Raw genomic sequence first — 17,965 nt, forward strand, 5'->3', positions numbered from 1 at the left:
CAGAAACTGAGCAATCCCTTTGGATCCCAAATCCCTAACCCTTAAGGATTCACTGATGTCAGCAGAAGTTCTATGCACAAGGCCCACTCCTGGGTGTCAGCTCCATCCCTGGCCCGGCCCCTGGGGAGAAGGCTGGATCACCTCTCACCCCAGGTCAGTATCTTGCTCATGTTCTTCCCTCTGCCTAGAACACTCCTCAACCTTCTGTTGATTGCAACCACAGCTCTTCTTCAAGGCCAACCTCAAACACTAGCCATGAATTGCTTCAACCATTCATTCTTTGGTTCAGTAAATATTTATTGAATGCCTACCCTATGCTGAGCTGTTCCGGGCACTTGGGAGTCTACCAATGAGCAAAATGAGGAGCACTGTCTTCATGGAGCTTACATCAAATAGGAGTAGAGAGGTACAAACAGAATTAATAAATAAATGACATGGATGAGGACAAGAGAAAATTACACAGCCAAGCAAGGCAGTCAAGTGCATGGGGGAAATGTGTTTAGTGAGGGAACTTGGAGTCGGCTCTCCTGAGAAGTTGACTTTGCATAAGGAGAAGGAGAGGAGGGAAGGGCCAACCCACTCTGAGGAAAGCATTCCAGGCAGAGGAAGGAGCAGCGCAGAGCTCTAAGGCAGGTGCAAGGGGGCAAGTGGTTGGAGAGAGCAAGAGAGAACATTCTAGGAGCTGAAAGGGGTGAGGGATCCCGTTTCCTCTCACCCTGGATTACTCTGGGGTTGCAGGGTTATCACGTTTTGTCATACGGTATGGCCAGTGTTTGTGCCGAGGGAGTTCCAGTGTCACCAGAGTCTGGTCCAGTCCCTGACCTGTGGCACCGACTGGTCAGAGGCTGGATGAACGAATGCTGATGCAGACATGCTGGACAGAGCAGCAGGGCAGAGAGGTTGCTGTGCGGCTGATGGTGGCAGCTGAGGCAGGTGGAAGTGGGCTGCACACTGGAGCAAGTTCAAGGCTCTCTTGGGGTCCTTTTCTGGCAGGTTTTGTCCTCGACTTTCCAAAGCTGGGCCTAGCCTCTCCCTACTTCTTCTCCTTGTAGCATCTTGTTGAGCCCTGAGTCAGGCCCAGCGTCTGGAGAATTCATCCTCACATCCTGCTTCCTTCCCAACATCTCCCCTATTTGCCCAGCAAAGAGGTGGCTACTATAAATAAGACAGAACTGTCGCTGTAGCCTCAGATGGGCACTTGTACTTAACCCGCTGGGACTGTGATGATGCTAACCTGCCTCCCCGCCCCCAGGCTGTGGCCTAAGATCAGAAGAGAGGCCCCGAGGAAGTGGTGCTGTGTTCCCGTGGTGGGCGGCTGCTTCCCCTCGGCTGACCCTCTCCCGCCTCCTCCATCACAGCCTATGAGATCGTCATAGAAACGGGCAACGGAGGCGAAACCCGGGAGAATGTCTGGCTCATCCTGGAGGGCAGGAAGAACCGATCCAAAGAGTTTCTCGTGGAAAATTCTTCCAGACAGCGGGCCTTTAGGAAGTAGGAACAGGGTACCCACAGGGAAATGGGTGTGGGGTGGGTGGGAGAGGGACCCCAACAATCTTCCCCCCCATAGGGGGAGCCATAGGTCTACAAGTGGTCCTAACTAGCAAGTACTTATTGAGAACCTACTGTGTGCTAGTTCCATGCTACCCACCACAAGCACCATTGCAGTCCACAAAGATGGAACTTACTTCCTGCTTCCATCAGAGCCGCCTCCGAGCTACTCAGCTGCTTGGACCATCTCCACCTCCCCACTAACTCCACTATTCTTGGCTTAGTCCATTCCGGCTGCTGCAACAGAATAATCTGAGAGGTGACTTGTAAATGACAGTAATTACTCAAAGTTCTGGAGGCCAGAAGTCCACTGCAGATTCAGTGTCTGGTGAGGGCCTGACTTCTGGCTCATAGACAGCCATTCTCCCACTGTGGTCTCACACAACAGAAGGGGGGGCTCTCTGGTCTCTTTTCTATAAGGGCACTAACCCCATTCATGAGGGCTCCACCCTCGTCAATTTCCAAAGATCCTATCTGCAAATTCCACTGCACTAGCGTTTCAGCATATAAACTTAGAGAGGGCATAAAAGTTCAGTCTTCAGCAGACTCCCTCGCTACCAGGACAAATTCTGATTTCCTTAGACTGGCACTTACAAATCAATGCTGACTGCCCACACTCCCACCTTCTCCATTGCTATTTCCCACACTGAACCCAAACTTCACCCATGCCAGAATTTCCTCGCAAACACCTGCATATCTACACCCCACTATTCCCATCTATGACTTTGCTAAGTCAGGTGTGCATTAGGGAATGCAGTAAGCACTCAGTAAATGCTTACCTACTTCACTGGTCACAGGCAGCTCATTAGCCACACTTTGTTTCCTTCAGGGGCACCACAGACACATTCGAGTTTGACAGCATCTACTTGGGGGACATCGCCTCCATCTGTGTGGGCCACCTGGCCCGAGAGGACCGGTTCATTCCCAAGAGAGAGCTGGTCTGGCACGTCAAGACCATCACCATCACCGAGATGGAGTATGGCAATGTGTATGTACAGTACCTCTAATGCAGCATGGGCCAGGGGTGTGGGGAGGTGTCTCTCCCAAAGCCAAGGCCACCCCATTCAGGAGGCTTACAAGGCTGGATAGGAAGGAACAGCTGTTCTGTTTTGGAGCTATATGAATTATTTATCAATCTCCAGAGGCAGGGGACTAGGCTAGATGACCTTGGATGTGTTCAGCCTCTGACTCCAGGGAGACTTCCTTGGAGGAACATTGAAAAAGCCAAATAGTGCCGGACAGCAGGGCCTTTCCTTGCCTTCCCATTCCTCCCTCTGCAAGGACACAGAAATATCACAAAGATCAATACTTACATAGTCACAGTGAGAACATCTGTGGACAGCACAGGGACCGGAAAGCAGCAGGGTGATCCAATAGCACCCCATCCTTTGGGCCCCCTACTCCTCTCATTGGGGTCTTCTGGAGATAGGCATTTTGGGAGGATTCAGAGCCTTTGTTACCTGGGCAACATAGGCACAGCTGTCAATTTGTCTAATTAAAGTCACTTGGAACCCATAATAGCCTGAAGGCTCCAGAAGGCCTGGAAGACACCAAGAAGAACCCAGGTAGGAGTGGGAAGAGGAAGCCAAGGCCAAGCTTGGCTGGTTGCTGAGTGTGCAGCCTCCTGCCACATCCCCTCCTGGGCCTGTAGCATTCCACACACTGGAGCCTTTCCTGCACCTGGGAGGGTGGCCATAGCCCCCACAGAAGCAACACTCAGGGGCAGGCCTGCCAGACCCAGGAGTGTCCCTTGTCGGCAGGCACCGGCCGTGAGGAACCCAAGCCTCTCAGAGCAATGTCTTTCCACACTCCATTTGTGATTGGCAAGTGCCCTGCATTTAGCTCCCTTCATCCCTTTTGGAATTGGGCAGTTAAAGGGTTCTGAGCTCCAAGCTTCTGTCTTAGCTTGGGCTGCCCTAACAAAATATGGTGGCTTAAGCAATAGACATTCATTTGTCCCAGTTCTGGATACTGGGAATCCAAGATAGGAGGACCAGCATGGTTGGGTTCTGGTGAGGGTTCCCTTCCTGGTTTGCAGATGACTGCCTTCTGGTTGAGTCCTTCCATAGCAGGGAACAGCTCTGGCTCCTCTTTCTCCCCTTTTTCAGGTTGCTGATCCCACTGAGGGTCCCACCCTCAAGATCTACTCCTAGTTATCTCTTAAAGGTCCTGTCTCCAAATACCATCACAATGTGGGTAGGGCCTCAACATGAGTTTGGATAGGGGGAAAAATTAGTTCATAGAAACTTCCCTCTTGGGCTGCAGTATCATTTGTTGCTCTTTTAGAGAAAACCCAGCCTGAGGACAATCGATCCTGCAGGGGTTGTTGGGTGTGACTTCTCTGGCCAATCCTGATGAGGATTCGAGAGCTGGAACTTCAGTCCCAAGAGTTCAAGACTCACCCAGCGAGTTAGGGCCAGGTTAAAGCCCCTTGGGCTGCCCAGAGCTGCCTCCTAACCACAAGGAATGAGTTTGCTGATGCCTCCTCTTCATGCCCCCAGATAAACAAAATCAAGTAATCAGAGAGTCACCACTCCAGGTATCTTTAAACCTACAATGTTGTTTGTGAAAGAAAGAGAGAGCTAAAGACCCCCACACCTCCTGGTCTCTTCCTGTCCCAGGAAGAAGGAAAGGTGAGGTTCCCACTCCACGGTTCTGAGGCCAGGTTGTAGGATTCATGTATCCAGTTGAGAGAAGCAGCCTCTCCCAAGTGAAGCATCTTCTGCACCCTCAAACTGGGACCTGATGTCAGTGTGTCCCCAGGGCTGCAGGAGGAGGAAGAGGTGTCTGTGGGAGTGGTTTCTTCCTGAAGTGAAAGAAATTCAGAGAATCTGGGCCCCTGGACACTGGAGCTGCCGTTAGACAGCTTGTGACCTTGAGCAAGTGCCCATCACCTCTCTGTGCCTCACTCTCCTCTGGGAGAGAGCTAGATGCCCCCTGGAGTCTGACTAGAGGGGAAGGACAGCAGGAGTGCCATCCTGGGGTGCTTTCAGAAGCTCCCCCACCCACTGATTGCCTGTGCAGGTCTCAAGTTGTAGCTCCTGAGGAATAAGAAACTCCCCCACCCCCTAGAATTATCACCTTCATCCTCAGCGCAACTTTTCAGGTGGGTCTAATCATTGCAGCTGGTTACATGGCGTCTTTCTAGAACGCACTTCCATCTACCCTAGAAAAGACACTGAGCACCGCGAATGTGCCCACAGCTCCTTTCCAACTACCATGTTAGCCATATTTGAATTTCCATGAATTTAATCTCAATCTCTTATAAGCACAATAACCTCAAATTTCCTTCCTCCGATCTTTTCCCATTCTCTGATTTTGCCTTCACCTTTTCTCTTTCTCTCCCGCTCTGATATCCTCAGGATTTTGGTGGAAGAACACACAAGAGAGTCTTTTATCTATCTTTTTAAATCAGAAACCTCTATTGTTTTATCCCAATAGCCTTTCTAATACATAATTATCATCAAAATTCGAGTAACACGGAAAATAGGCAAAAGAAAGTAAAATTTCTGTCAGGCCCTGCCAGCCAGTATTTTGGTAACTCCCTTCTCTCTGGCATTTCCTAATACTTCACATACACCGTGTGCACAGAAGGGCGATCATTTTGCCCGTGTTTTTATGCAGCGATCGCTTCCTGCTCATCCTCTACTTTGGCCTCCACTCTTACTGGCCACCCTACACTCATTGCCAGCTGGAGCCTGGACTCCACCAAGCCCTTGAGTCACATTATGGTGATCTTCTAATTATGTCTATTAGAAAACATTTCCTTATATCTACATCAGGGATTTTTTTTTTAGCCATCAAAATAATGAATTAAATATGTACCAGATGACTTGGAGAAATTCCCAGGAAGTATTGTTGAGTGAGAAAAGCAAGATGCAGGAAAACATGTCTTATATGAAGCTGTTTAGTCAAGGGAATACTGACATCCCCATATGTCTGTGTGTGTGTGGGTCTCGGCATGGTTGGGTGGAATGGGGGGAAATTTGGCAGACTGCACCCTCAACTGTTACTTGGGTTATTTGAGGTAAAGGTGGGATGCTAGAAAGAGGGAGAGAAGAGGAGGTAGAGCCAAGCGAAAAAGAGAAAGAAAATGAGTACATTTGGGAAAGCATATATATGCTCATACAACTTGTGCATTTACATAGAATTATGGATATTGGTAGGCATATGCATGAAGAAATACATTTTAAAGCATTCTTAAAACCAAGAATGCAAGTATATCTCCCTCTAAGCAATTCTGGAATGGAATAACAATCCAAATATATTAAGTGATAAGTTGGGGAAAGAGATCTCAAAAAAATAATCAAGATTTCCTGTGAAGCATCTTTAAATGGCTTGCTCTTCAGGGCCAGACGCCCCTGGCTCTGGGTTACATGGAGCAGTGACTTTTTCTCCTCAAGCCTTAGCTCCCGCTTCCATAAAATGAGAGGATGATGTTTAGGGTTGTTGTGGGAGTTAATGAGATGCCAAATGCAGAAGACCAAGTTCTTTGTGCTGTTAAGAATGTTCGTCTGAGGGCTGTGGGTGTAGCTCAGTGGTAGAGCATGTTCTTAGTGTACTCGAGGCCCTGGATTCAGTCCCCAGCACCAAAAGAAAAAAGAAAAAAAAAAAAGAAAATTTTTATCCAAAATAGATGTTTTAGTCAGGTTTTTGTTGCTGTGACCAAAAGACCTGACAAAAAATGACATAGAAGAGGAAAAGTTTATTTGATGGTCACAGTTTCAGAGGTTTCATGATGGCCAACTCTCTCTCTCTGGGCCTGGGATGAGGCAGAACATCATGGTGGAAGGGCTTAGAGAAAAGCATCTCAGGGCATGGAAATCAAGAAGCAGATTTCTCTCTTCTCACCAGGGACAAAATATAAACCCCAAACCATGCCTCGGTGATCTACCTTCTCCAGCCACATCCTACCTGCCTACAATTACCACCCAACTGGTTAATCCATATCAGAGGATTAATCCACTGATATGGATACAACATTCATAATCTAATCATTTCACAGCTGAATGTTCTTGCATTGCCCCACACTTGAGCTTCGGGAGAACACTCCAAATCTAACGCATAACAATAGGGGTTTTCCTCACTGGATACATCTTTCCATTGCTGCATTCCTGAAGTGGGCCCATGCATAAAGAAATATGCACGTGCTCATTCACCAAGTGCCATGAATGCTCATTTCTAAAACTAATAGAAATATTAGCAATTTAGAGTGGGAAGAATCCATACCAATTGTACATTCCAAACCTAGGGAGCAAGAAGCTGGGAGATCAGTTAGGAGACCTTTGACATTCTCCAGGTAGAAGAGCATGGTAACTTGGACCAGAGCAGGACAGACAGACAGATACTGGGTAGTTTTTCCAGTGAGTTCATTCTGGATAAACTTTAAAAATAGGGTCAAAAAGTTTTGCTCATGGATTGGATATGGAGTGTGAGAGACAAAGAAGTATGTAGAAGAATCAAGGTACAACTAGAGGATGCCACCTCACTGCAAACGAGAACAAGCCCCGGACTCACAGCATATTGCAGACATTTCCAGCCTCATGATCTCGGGCTGGAATCCTGGGAGGAAATTATCAATGGGCGGGGGAGGGTGAGATCCTGGCTGGTGTCCCCTGAGTCCCTCTCTCTCCCATCCCTCTTCCAGGTACTTTTTTAATTGCGACTGCCTCATCCCCCTCAAGAGGAAGAGGAAGTACTTCAGGGTATTCGAGGTTACCAAGACAACGGAGAGCTTTGCCAGCAAGATCCAGAGCCTAGTACCCGTCAAGTATGAGATCATTGTGACGACAGGCTATGAGCCAGGGGCGGGCACCGATGCCAATGTGTTCGTGACCATCTTTGGAGTCAACGGGGACACAGGCAAGCGAGAACTAAAGCAGAAAATGCGCAACCTCTTTGAGCGGGGCAGCACCGACCGCTTCTTCTTGGAGACCCTGGAGCTGGGCGAGCTGCGCAAGGTGCGGCTAGAACACGACAGCAGTGGCTACTACTCGGGTTGGCTGGTGGACAGGGTGGAGGTCACCAACACCAGCACGGGAGTGGCCACCATCTTCACCTGTGGCCGGTGGCTGGACAAGTCTCGGGGGGATGGGCTCACCTGGAGAGACCTCTTCCCCTCTGTCTGAGATGCCCTCCACGAGCTTTCCTGCCTCCACCTGACATTCAGCAGCCACTCCTGAGACCTCTGGGGACAGGGACCTGTGGCCAGCAGCCTCTGAGAACTTCATGGTCCTTCAGAGGCCACTATGTGTGGTTGACCTTTTGTGGAGTGCGGCTTTCCACAGTCCCAGTGTCTTGGACCTAAGGAATCATAGTCATCATGTGTCATATTCCATGACTGCACAAAAATATCTTTTTGCATTTCCTTTATCTCAAATAACAGTGGTGACCAGGCTAGGACTTGCTGCAGAGTGTGGATGGAAAATTGGGGCTTCACCCAGGGGAGAGAAGTGGGGAAGGAGAGGCCACCAAGATGGTGTATTTTAAGCAAAAACTAATTAACGCTTTTTTTTCCCAAAAAAGCTGGGCTAATTAAATTATTACAAACCACATACCACAAAGAACTCATCTTAGCATCTCCTCAGTAAGAAAAGCATGCCTTTCCTCAATTTTAATAAATCCAGTGGCAAATGGAGAAAAACATCAGAAGGAAGTGTTTATGGGGGATTTATGAGCCTGTGAAATGTAGATAATTCTTCCCATCACTTTACAGAGAACACCTGGGCAAGGGCCAGCTGGTTAGCCCAGTCTGTGGCAGCACAGGGGGGACAGGCACCAGCTGATGGGGGACAGCACCTGGAGCAACCTGGTATGTCTGGGAGGGTCAGTTAGCCAGTGCTCCCTGTGGATCTTCTCTGTGGGCAATATTTGAATGATAAGCTAAGGTATTAGGAACAAAATGAAGGCCTTGATGCAGAAGTAGCAGGAAAACTGCACACTTGTGCACGCACATGGATATGGATGTGCGCAGACACATGCATACACACAAGCACCCCCCCACACACACACACACGTGCTCCCCCAACACTCCCTGAGAGACAGTCACAGAGTCAGTCGACAGACAGCCAGACTCAGCAGAGCTCGGGCTCTAACGTCTGATTTTCCTCCAGAGAGGGGCAGCAGGAAGAGGAGTTAGGCCAGGAAGCATTCCACCAGGAGAGGACCAGCTTACCCTGCAGTGTCGCCTGTGCCCTCTACCCCAGAGAGGTCTACACTGTCAGTGAGGCTTCATGCCTGTAGCAAGCTCAGAGAGAGCTCAAGGATTTCTTGGGCAAAGGTAAAATGCACAGGCTCTGGCACCCCAGCTCTGCAGCCATGAGACCTTGGGTGCTTCATTTTATCTCTCTGGGCCTCAGTTTCCTCATCTGCAAAACAGGGAGAATACTGATAACACCTACCTCATAGATTATTAGGAGGACTAAATGAGTTAACATGTGTGTGGTTTGAGTGCAGCACCCACACCTAACAGTGAGTCTACCCATCAGGTCAAACCAGCTATCCTCACAGGGCACCAGGGGGGAAAAGTGACCCTGGAGCCACTGTATTTCTAGCCTTTCTTGGAGCGGGCTCTTCCCCTGGGCCTGGATGAGAATTCAGACAGCCTTGCCACTCCTCTGGACTCCATCGGGTCACAGAAAGTCCAAGGAACACTCAAAGTCACAAAGTCCACCTCTAGTCTATAACTGAATGTCCCAGTGGAGAGGCCCAAACATCAAACCTAAAATGAGCCTCCTCCCAGTCCCCAGAATCAGCCTTGAAGTGAGGGAGAACTGAGAGTGTGAGTGTGTGTGTGTGAGCACATGTGGGTGTGTGTATGTGCATGGGTGTGAATTGTGTGGAGGGTGTATGCAAGTGTGTGTGCGAAAGCCCCGCCTCTTCCCCCTGCGAGGCCCCACCCCTCCTATTCCTGCCTTTGCCTCCAGACTTCTGACTCCTCCAGCGGAGGAACAGGGGTGAGGTGGGGAGGCGGCTCCCTAGTTGAGTGGTAGCCGTGAGGTTGGTGTCTGTGGACTTGGTGGGCATTTGGAACTTGTCCCACGAGCACCTGTGTGGGTTCATCCCCCCACACTATCTTCTGGTTGGGATCTGAGACACTCCACAGGGCCCTACCCCACCCCCACCCGGTCCCTGGCACACTTTGTTCTGACAAACTCTGGGCCTGCAGGCCTCTTATTCTTCTCTGCCTTGAGCTGCCGGCCCATCTCTCAACCTTGCCATTTTTCCACAGGGAGCAGGTCACTGTGTCCTCAGTCGAGGTAGACACAAGACCCTCTCCAAATAGCCCTGCAAAAGCCCCAGCCACTCGCCTTGGGCTAAAGGGCAGCCAAAGGGAAGGGGGTGCTCTCAGCCCCCAGTGACTCTCTCCGAACATCCCACCCTCATGTCCACTGCCCCCTCCCGGCCTGTCAGGCCCCGTCATAGTCTGGAGGGGGATGCTCAGCTCAGAGTCCAAACCGTTTTCTGCCATGTCCCAGCAAGTGCTGCCTCATGGTTTCGCTGCAGAATGTGGCATCTGTTGTCTTCTTGATTCAGCCAAAACTGGTGTGGAAGAGCCTCACGTTCTCCCGACAAACACTGGTTTAGTGTGCCGAGGATGCGCGGGCCTGGCTTAAACACACACCCAGGAGCTCAATAACTCCATTGTCATCCATATCTGTCCTTTCCCTCTACTTTCCTCAGAGGGCTCATCAGGATCTACTAAGACTCTTGCTGTGAACGCTCCATGTAAAAAAACAAACAATAACAACAACACACACAAAAAACCCCTCTTACTTCCTTTGGTTTATTCAGGTGCACTTGGTTACTCCCAGGACTCCTCTCCCACCTAGTACCTCAAGTTCCTGCGACCTGGGCCACCTCTGCCTTGAGTTGCCTTCCAGCAACGCTATGCACATTCCTCTGTGTGCCTCTGCCAGGGCCGCTCCTCTGTTGCAAGTCTCCACCCCTCCATCTCACTAGGCCCTGTGCTCACCTTCTTTATGTCTCAGCTCAAGATCTCCACTCACTCCCAGAGAGAGTTTCCATTATCCTTCCCCCAGCAAAGAGGAAGGAACAGCCTCTGTGCCCACATCTGTGAGAGATTTGGGATTTCGTGCCATCTCATTGATTGTCGAGAGCTGCCCTGGATGCAGACGCCTTTAAGCCCTGATGCATGGGGTTCTGAACAATTATTGCATTCAGTCTGGCACAGTAGTGCCAGGTCGCAGTAACTTGGGCGTAACCCCAGCTCAGCTAACGAGGCGTGGCTCCAGGAGTAGGCGTCACCAGCTGGAGTTGGGTTACACTCACCTGTTCCTTTGTAATTCTACCCCTTTGCCCTTTTTGGGATAGAATGTTCCATGGAACCTCCCCTTGTGTGTCCCCTATATAAGAATAAAGAATTCCAGTGGCTCTTTCTCTTTCCATGGACCCCTAAGGTAGCAGAGCCATCCCCGCATTATTGAAAAGGTACTTCTGTGTGTTTGCATGCTTTCTTTGTCATTTTCTTAAGTTATTGGAATAGCCATATTTTGTGAACCCAATGTTAGGTCACCAGCTAGGATAGATGGTGATAATGAATCTTTCCAACTGGAACATGAATTTTAAGAAGGGCTACATTGACTCCATATGTGTAACTCCAGCATTTATCACAGGATCTGGTGCATGGTTTGTACACTAAATGTGTGTGGTGGATGATGGATGATGGATGGATGGATGGATGAGTGGATGGATGAGTGGACGGATGGATGGTTGGGTAGATGGGTGGGTAGATGGATAGATGGAGGGGTGGATAGATAAGTCTTTTTCAAGGCTTAGAGACCCATTCCAGCTCATCATCTCTGGTCAGAATACTTGCAAAAGCAAACCCTTCCTGATATCTCAACTCTTTGCCAAGAGGCCCTTCTTAGCCAGTCTAGGTTATTTCTCCAGATGCCTATTGTCCAAGCTTCTAGCAGCCTATTTCTCCTTTAATGAAATTCCCAAGTTCATGATCTTCATATTTCAAACTCCTCAGGGCATACAATTATGCACATTCAGAGGTAACCCCAGGGATGTATGGATGAGAAGATGGTTCAGGTTGTCCCCATTGGATCCTGTGCCTCAGGGAGCTCCTATGTATTGTTGGGGCTGGGGAAGGACAACGCCATTAGCCCTGGTCTGGCCTAGAAGTCACCCCTGGCCATTCACTTATTTCATAAATATTTATCAAACATCGTAATATGCCAGGCAAGGCTGAGGATACAGTACCAAGAAAAAGATAAAAATTCTAGCTTTATGGAGCTTATATTCTTTTTTTTTTTAAGCATATGAAACAGGGTTTATTTAAAAAGGGGCAACATAGACTTCTCTCAGGAGGGAGAAGGGGGCCATAGCTGGTATCCTGGTATCCCAAGAAGTGAGGGCATTTTGCTTTTTTTATATGTCCTAGGCTCCCTTTGATGGAGCTAATCTAACTGGAGGAAAGAGGTGTTAAAAAAAAACAAATAAATTTAAATAAATAAACTCTGTGGCACATCAGATAGAAATACATGATGGAGAAAAAGAGAAGACATGCAGCTGGGGGTGGAAAGAAGGGGGCTGCAACTTTAAAATCAGATGGTGGAAAGTTAACAGTGAGTAAATGAATCCCCAGAGGAGAGGAAATGACGTCATGTCAAGATATGAAGGGAAAGTTCTCCAGGCCAAGGGAAGAGCAAGGGTAAACCTGGAATGTTGGAGGAAGTTTACAGAGACCAGGTAGCAGGCGCAGCATGAGCTGGGAGAGCCAATAGGAGACAAGGTCAGAGTGCTGGTAGGACCCATAGGACTTCTAGGCACCTGAGGGTCTCTGCTGTGTGCTCTGAAAGAGAGGGAAGCTGTTGGGAGACGTGAGCAGAGAGTAGCATCGTCTAACTGGATCACTCAGGCTGCTGTGCTGAGGTCACAGTACAGGGCAACACCAGGGCGAGCTGACGGGAGGCTACTGCACTAATCCAAGCAAGAGATGAGGACAGCTCAGAGCAGGGTGGTAGCCATGAAAGAAGTCCAAAGTGGTCAGGTCCTGAGTCTATTGCAAAGACACAGGATTTGCTGAGGGGTTGAGTGTGAGATGTGAGATCAAGAAAGGAGTTGATACTGTTAGAAACAAATTTTACCTGTGCACCTAGGAGAGTGGGGTTGACATTCCTTGAGATGGAGAAGACTGTGGGGGAGGCAGTGGTTTGGGCTGTGCGGATTTTCTTGTAGGTGAGGGGAAGGTCGGAGCTTTAGATGTATGTCTCTTAGATACGCGGTAGGCACCTGGTGGGAAGGCATTTGAAGTCAAGTCACATATTCAAGGGAGAGATGTGGCATCTGGGATGACATACTCTGAAGAGAGGACTCTTCCCAACTCTTCCACTTTCCCAAATATCCCTAAATACCCCTGGAACAATGCCAAGGGCCAAGGACTGTGTCTCAGAGACCTGGGCCTTAGGAGAGCGGCATGCTCTAGAGGCTGGGTTCAATGCCATTCTCACTTTCTAATTATGTGAACCCTGGGCAAGTTATGAAACTGCCTGTGCCACAGAGATTCCTATAAAGAAAAGTGTAACCAGCTCAGCGTGGTGCCTGGCACCCAGGACGGACTTTGTGAGGGCCAAATGTCATCAGCCTCAGTAGCCCTGCTGCTCACTAGCCCTGCTAGTCACTACTGGATGCTTCCCAGGCCCTTCCTTGCTCTCATAAGAAGAAGCCTCTGAAGTTGAGTCTCTCTGTTTTCCAAGAGAGAGGCAACGGTCTTTGGGCGCCACCCACCCACCACCGTGGAGGAAAAGGCTGCCAGGTGGTTGCCAAGACATCTTCAGCCTCAGGAATCAGGTGAAATGCAGCTAAATAATAAAAGCAAACACTGACTCCGGCATCCTCTCTGCTTCCTCTTCCTCAGGATGCCCACAGCAACCCCATCTCCAGCCTATCCCCTCTACACACGCACCTTGATGGTGTCTTTCTGATGTCTCTAGTCCTCCCAAAGCTCTGGCTCTAGCCCATGCAGCATGCCCTTGGCAGACAGCTCCCCTGTGCAGGGAGCTCTTTCTAGCAACTGGTGAGACTGAGCACATCCTTCTTCCCATCTCTTCTGGAAAAACCTCTATCAGTGCCTCAGCATTTGCAAGACATCATGAGAATGCCCTTAATCAGAGCGCTGAGTATTCCCGCTGCAAGCCTGGGCAAAGGAACATTCCAGCTCAGCCTGGGCTTCTGGGTTTTGACTACAAACTAAGCTGCTAGCGTGTATGGAGGAGAGCTTCAGAGATGTCTCTCAGTTCTAGGTTACTCACATATAGGAGTTTGTTTGTTTGTTTGTTACCAAGTATTGAACTCGGGGCACTTGACCACTGAGCCACATCCCCAGCCCTATTTTGTACTTTATTTAGAGACAGGGTCTCATTGAATTGCTTAGCACCTTGCTTTTGCTGAGGCTGGTTTGAGCTCGCGATCCCCCTGACACAGCCTCCTGAGCCACCGGGATTACAAGCATGTGCCACCGTGCTTGGCTCACATGGGAGTTTTGACCCTGGCCTCCTGCATATTTTCCCATCTCTCTCCCCAAAGCCACACCCCAGTCCCGAGGAAGAGGCCCTGTGGAAAACAACCCTGCTGCCTGACCCGCTGAGGCGCTGCCTCACGCTCTGCTCTGTGTTGCCCCGGCCTGCTGAAGACCCACGTGAGAAATGTATTTTCCAAAGTCCAGACAGCTTCCAGTATCTGAGAAGCAAGAGTGACAGAGACACATGCTAGGGTTTCTGGGTGCAGAATGGAGGTGCTCACTCCCAACATTGCAAAGCCCCTTAATCCCACCTCCCCTGAGCCTCCTTGTCCCTCACCTGCTCAGAGTCTCTCCTCCAGCTCTCCAGAGAAGAGAGTGCCCTGCGTGACAGGATGGGGTCTCTGAGTGCCTGGTAGTCACCGGAGGAGATGTGGAAAGGATCCCAGGATCTTATTAGACTCAGCCAGCACCCCTGATTGCTGCTCCCCCACGCCAGCCTCCAGATTTCCAGAGCCCTTCATTCCTAAGACTCCGGCTCCTTCAGCCCTCTGGCGTGAGTTTTCTTCTCTCTGCTGATGGGTTTCATCTCATTCGTCCCCTTTTATCTTATAATATTTTTCTGGTATCTCTTATCTCCTGGGCCCAGCGGATTTCGGATATTAGTGCCTCTTATTCTTTTGTAGTCTTTTAAGTGAAGCTTCAGAACAAATAAGTCAAGTCTAATCTTCAAATATAAATGTAGCTATTTCCAGCTTTAATTTTCTGCATTCTGGACTTTGATAAATACATTTTTAAAAATGAAAATTAAGCATCATCCTAATCCAAAATTTTTTTTTTGAAATCCAAAATGCTCCAGAATCTGAACGTTTTCCAGCCCTCATATGATAGCATAAGTGGAAATTCTCACATCTGACTTCACATGATGGGTTGTAGTCAAAAGGCGGACACACTTAAAATGTTATAGAAAAGGACCTTCAGGCTGTATGTATAAGATATATATGAAACAAATGAATTTTGTAGTTAGACCTGGATCTCAGCCCTGTTATACCTCATTTTACACACACACACACACACACACACACACACACACACAAATATTCCAAAAATCTGAAAAAAAAAAAAAGTCTGAAATATTTTGATCCCAAACGTAATTTTGGATAAGGGATACTCAACCTGTATATATACATAGTTAATACTTTATGTATTACTATAAGCTACCTCAGACTCTTAGAGCCACAAATTCAGAAACATATAAATGAAAACATACCTCCAACATATCTCTAATTTTTATAAAATAGATAATGCTGGCTTATGCAAAGAAAGGAGAATCCAATAAAAGTGTCAGGTACTAGTGAGGGACCAGAAGCTAGTCTTGCTCCAGAGGAACCTCCCAGAGCCAGAAGGTGCCCAGCTCTGTTGATGGGAATAGAGAGTGGGAAAGAGCCCCTTCTGTGCAGAAGCTGTTAGGAAGCCCTGTGCTAGTGCAGCCTTCCCGGTGTCTGGGAGTGGAGCTGAGGACCAGAAAGGACCTCTGACTCACCAAGAGTGGCAGAGGGCAAAGCTGGTTTTGCAACAGCCTCTCTGATCCCTCCACATTCTGGAAAGTTCCAAATGGGATAATCTTCTACCCAGAAGCAATGGAGGAGGTGAGAGGGTGGAGCATGGTGGTGGGAAGGAGAACAGGGATAGGAACCTGGAGTCTTGTAGAACTCATTACCTGCCACATTCCATCTCCGCCAGTTTAGAGGATAAGCCTGCATCTTTGACTGGGCACCTCCTTCTTCCTTGGGGGCTCCTCGGGCACTAGGAAAGTTTTATTGCCTGAGGGCCTACAGTGCAAAGGAGCTGGAGAATTGCTTACAAGGCCCTCTGAGAAGGGCAGAAAAAGACTGATCTCTGCTCTGTTCTATTCTCACCTGGTTGCTATGCCCAGGCCTGGCTGCTGCCCCCTCCCCTGCCCTGTATCCTGAGGAAGGACTGAGAGACTCCCATGAGAATCCCCTGGAAAGGGACTTCCCTTCCAGTTTCACTCCATCTGCCCCTGGTCTGGGCTTTGCTTTTCCATACACCCCTTTCCTCCAGACAGGGCAGTAAGCAGAGGAACGAAGGTCAAGCAAGCAAAAACTCGGGGTACAAAATTTAAGAAGGTGTCCAACCTCAGGCTCCTGCATGTGGACCCTGAGAGCTAAAGTCTCCTTCACTTTTATACCAGGGACACCTTGCTGTTCTCACCATAGTCCTGGCCCCAGCAGAAAGACATTTTTCTACCTGCAGCCCCTACAGAGCTCTGTACCCCCAAAATCCTAAACTTGAGAGGGACACCCTCCAAACAACCATGGTGAAGGTGAAGAAGTCTCAATCCCCCAACCTGTTTCACCCCAATGGCCCCTGCCATCAACATGGCCCTGGGGTTATTACTGATGCTACTCTGTGATGGGAAAGTGCACCAGAATGCACCTCTCCCCAGGTCCCTTCCTAGGGCTCATGCTGAAGGAAACAAAGGAAAAATGGATCTCTTCCTCCCTGGCCACCTCCTTCCTCTTCCTTCAGTCCTTGTAGGAGCAGCTCATTCCCTCCCCAAACCCCCCGGGTACCCACAGCTCACACTGTTGGAAAGTTCTTCCTTATAAGGACAGTGGTTGAGTGACAAGCTCTATCTTTCCTCGCCTGATTTAGAGACACATCTGTATTAAAGACTATTTGAAGAGAACCATAATTGCATTGCTTTCAAGTAACTGCTAACAAAGTATTTCCAAATAAATATACCTGGGGGTCTACTTTAAAGAAAATACCTTTTTTTTTTTTTTGCAATTAGCAAAAGCTGTTTACGTACAAACGATTGTACAAAGTCTAAAAAACACTTTTGCTTTTAAATAGGTAAAAACAAAAGCCTTCCCATTCTATTTTCTCAGGTCTTTGGCTGAAAAGCTTTTCATTCAAGGTTTTGATAAGAGTAAACTTGCCTCAGTCCAGATATGCCCTATCTGAAATCTGATTATGTGGGGTCCAAAGGGAAGAGATCAGACAGTACTCTGGGCACCCCAGTTCCCGAGGCGTCCATTCTGAACAGGCATCTCTTTACCCCAGCCTCTTTGCAGAATAAGGAACTAGGTGTCAGCCATTTATGGACACCTCAAAATGCCCTAAGCAAGGGGGCTGCCGGGAACAGATGGAAGATCTCAACCTCAGACAAAACCTGAGGGCAAGGTTTTGGACACGGGGGCCTGGAAAAGGAATGACCCCTTAGAAAGGAAAGAGAATTTTAACACTATATTTAGAAGGAGCAATTTGGGTGGGGACAGCTGACAGTGGGGAGGAGCTTCTGAAGGGGAGGAGAGAAAGTTTCACACTTCTAGGCTCCCACCTCACTGTGGCCCTTCTTCCAGAGCCCGCCCTCCACCAGCTGAGCACAGCAAAGACTGTTCCAAGCCATGATTCCGGAAGTCTCAAGTCTCGGCTGTAACCCTTAACCCCCAGCAGGACAGGTGATTGTTGGTGGCTGACCACATAGGAGGTGGCCAGAGAACATCAATGGGAACTGGAAACACTGTGAGAGAAGGAGAGGGAGGACAGGATAAGAAGATCAAAGAGAAAGATCACAGAGGCAGGGATTTTTTTAAAAAAATAAATCATCATCATATCATCAGTAAAATTTATATAGTGCTTAGTCTATTCCAGACACGTGTTAAGTGCTTCACACAGATAATTCATGAAATCCTCATTGTTTAAAAACAAACAAAACAAAACCTATGGGTCAGATACTATGAATTATTCCCATTTTATAGATGAAGAAACCAAAGCACAGACAGTTAAAGTAATTTGCCCAAAATCACACAGCTAACAGGAAGCCAATAGGAAGGGCAAGGCTTTCCATCAAATGGTAATAAGATGGAAGCTCAACACACAGTGTAAAACAGAGGAAGGAAT

At 48.5% G+C, this 17,965-nt stretch overlaps 1 protein-coding gene across 3 annotated transcripts in view; it reads left to right on the forward strand.

The window, feature by feature from the left end:
- Loxhd1 (lipoxygenase homology PLAT domains 1) overlaps positions 1-7,676 on the forward strand; it is a 136,889-nt gene extending 129,213 nt beyond the window's left edge. For all 3 annotated transcript variants that reach the window (XM_076837038.2, XM_076837039.2, XM_076837040.2), the window contains 3 exons: positions 1,359-1,491; positions 2,378-2,536; positions 7,196-7,676. In XM_076837038.2, coding sequence (XP_076693153.2) covers positions 1,359-1,491; positions 2,378-2,536; positions 7,196-7,676 — 773 coding nt within the window. The remainder of the gene's footprint in view (positions 1-1,358; positions 1,492-2,377; positions 2,537-7,195) is intronic.
- Positions 7,677-17,965: the final 10,289 nt, after the last annotated feature.

This window comes from Callospermophilus lateralis, chromosome 17, assembly GCF_048772815.1.
Source record: "Callospermophilus lateralis isolate mCalLat2 chromosome 17, mCalLat2.hap1, whole genome shotgun sequence".
NCBI classification, from domain to species: Eukaryota; Metazoa; Chordata; class Mammalia; order Rodentia; family Sciuridae; genus Callospermophilus; species Callospermophilus lateralis.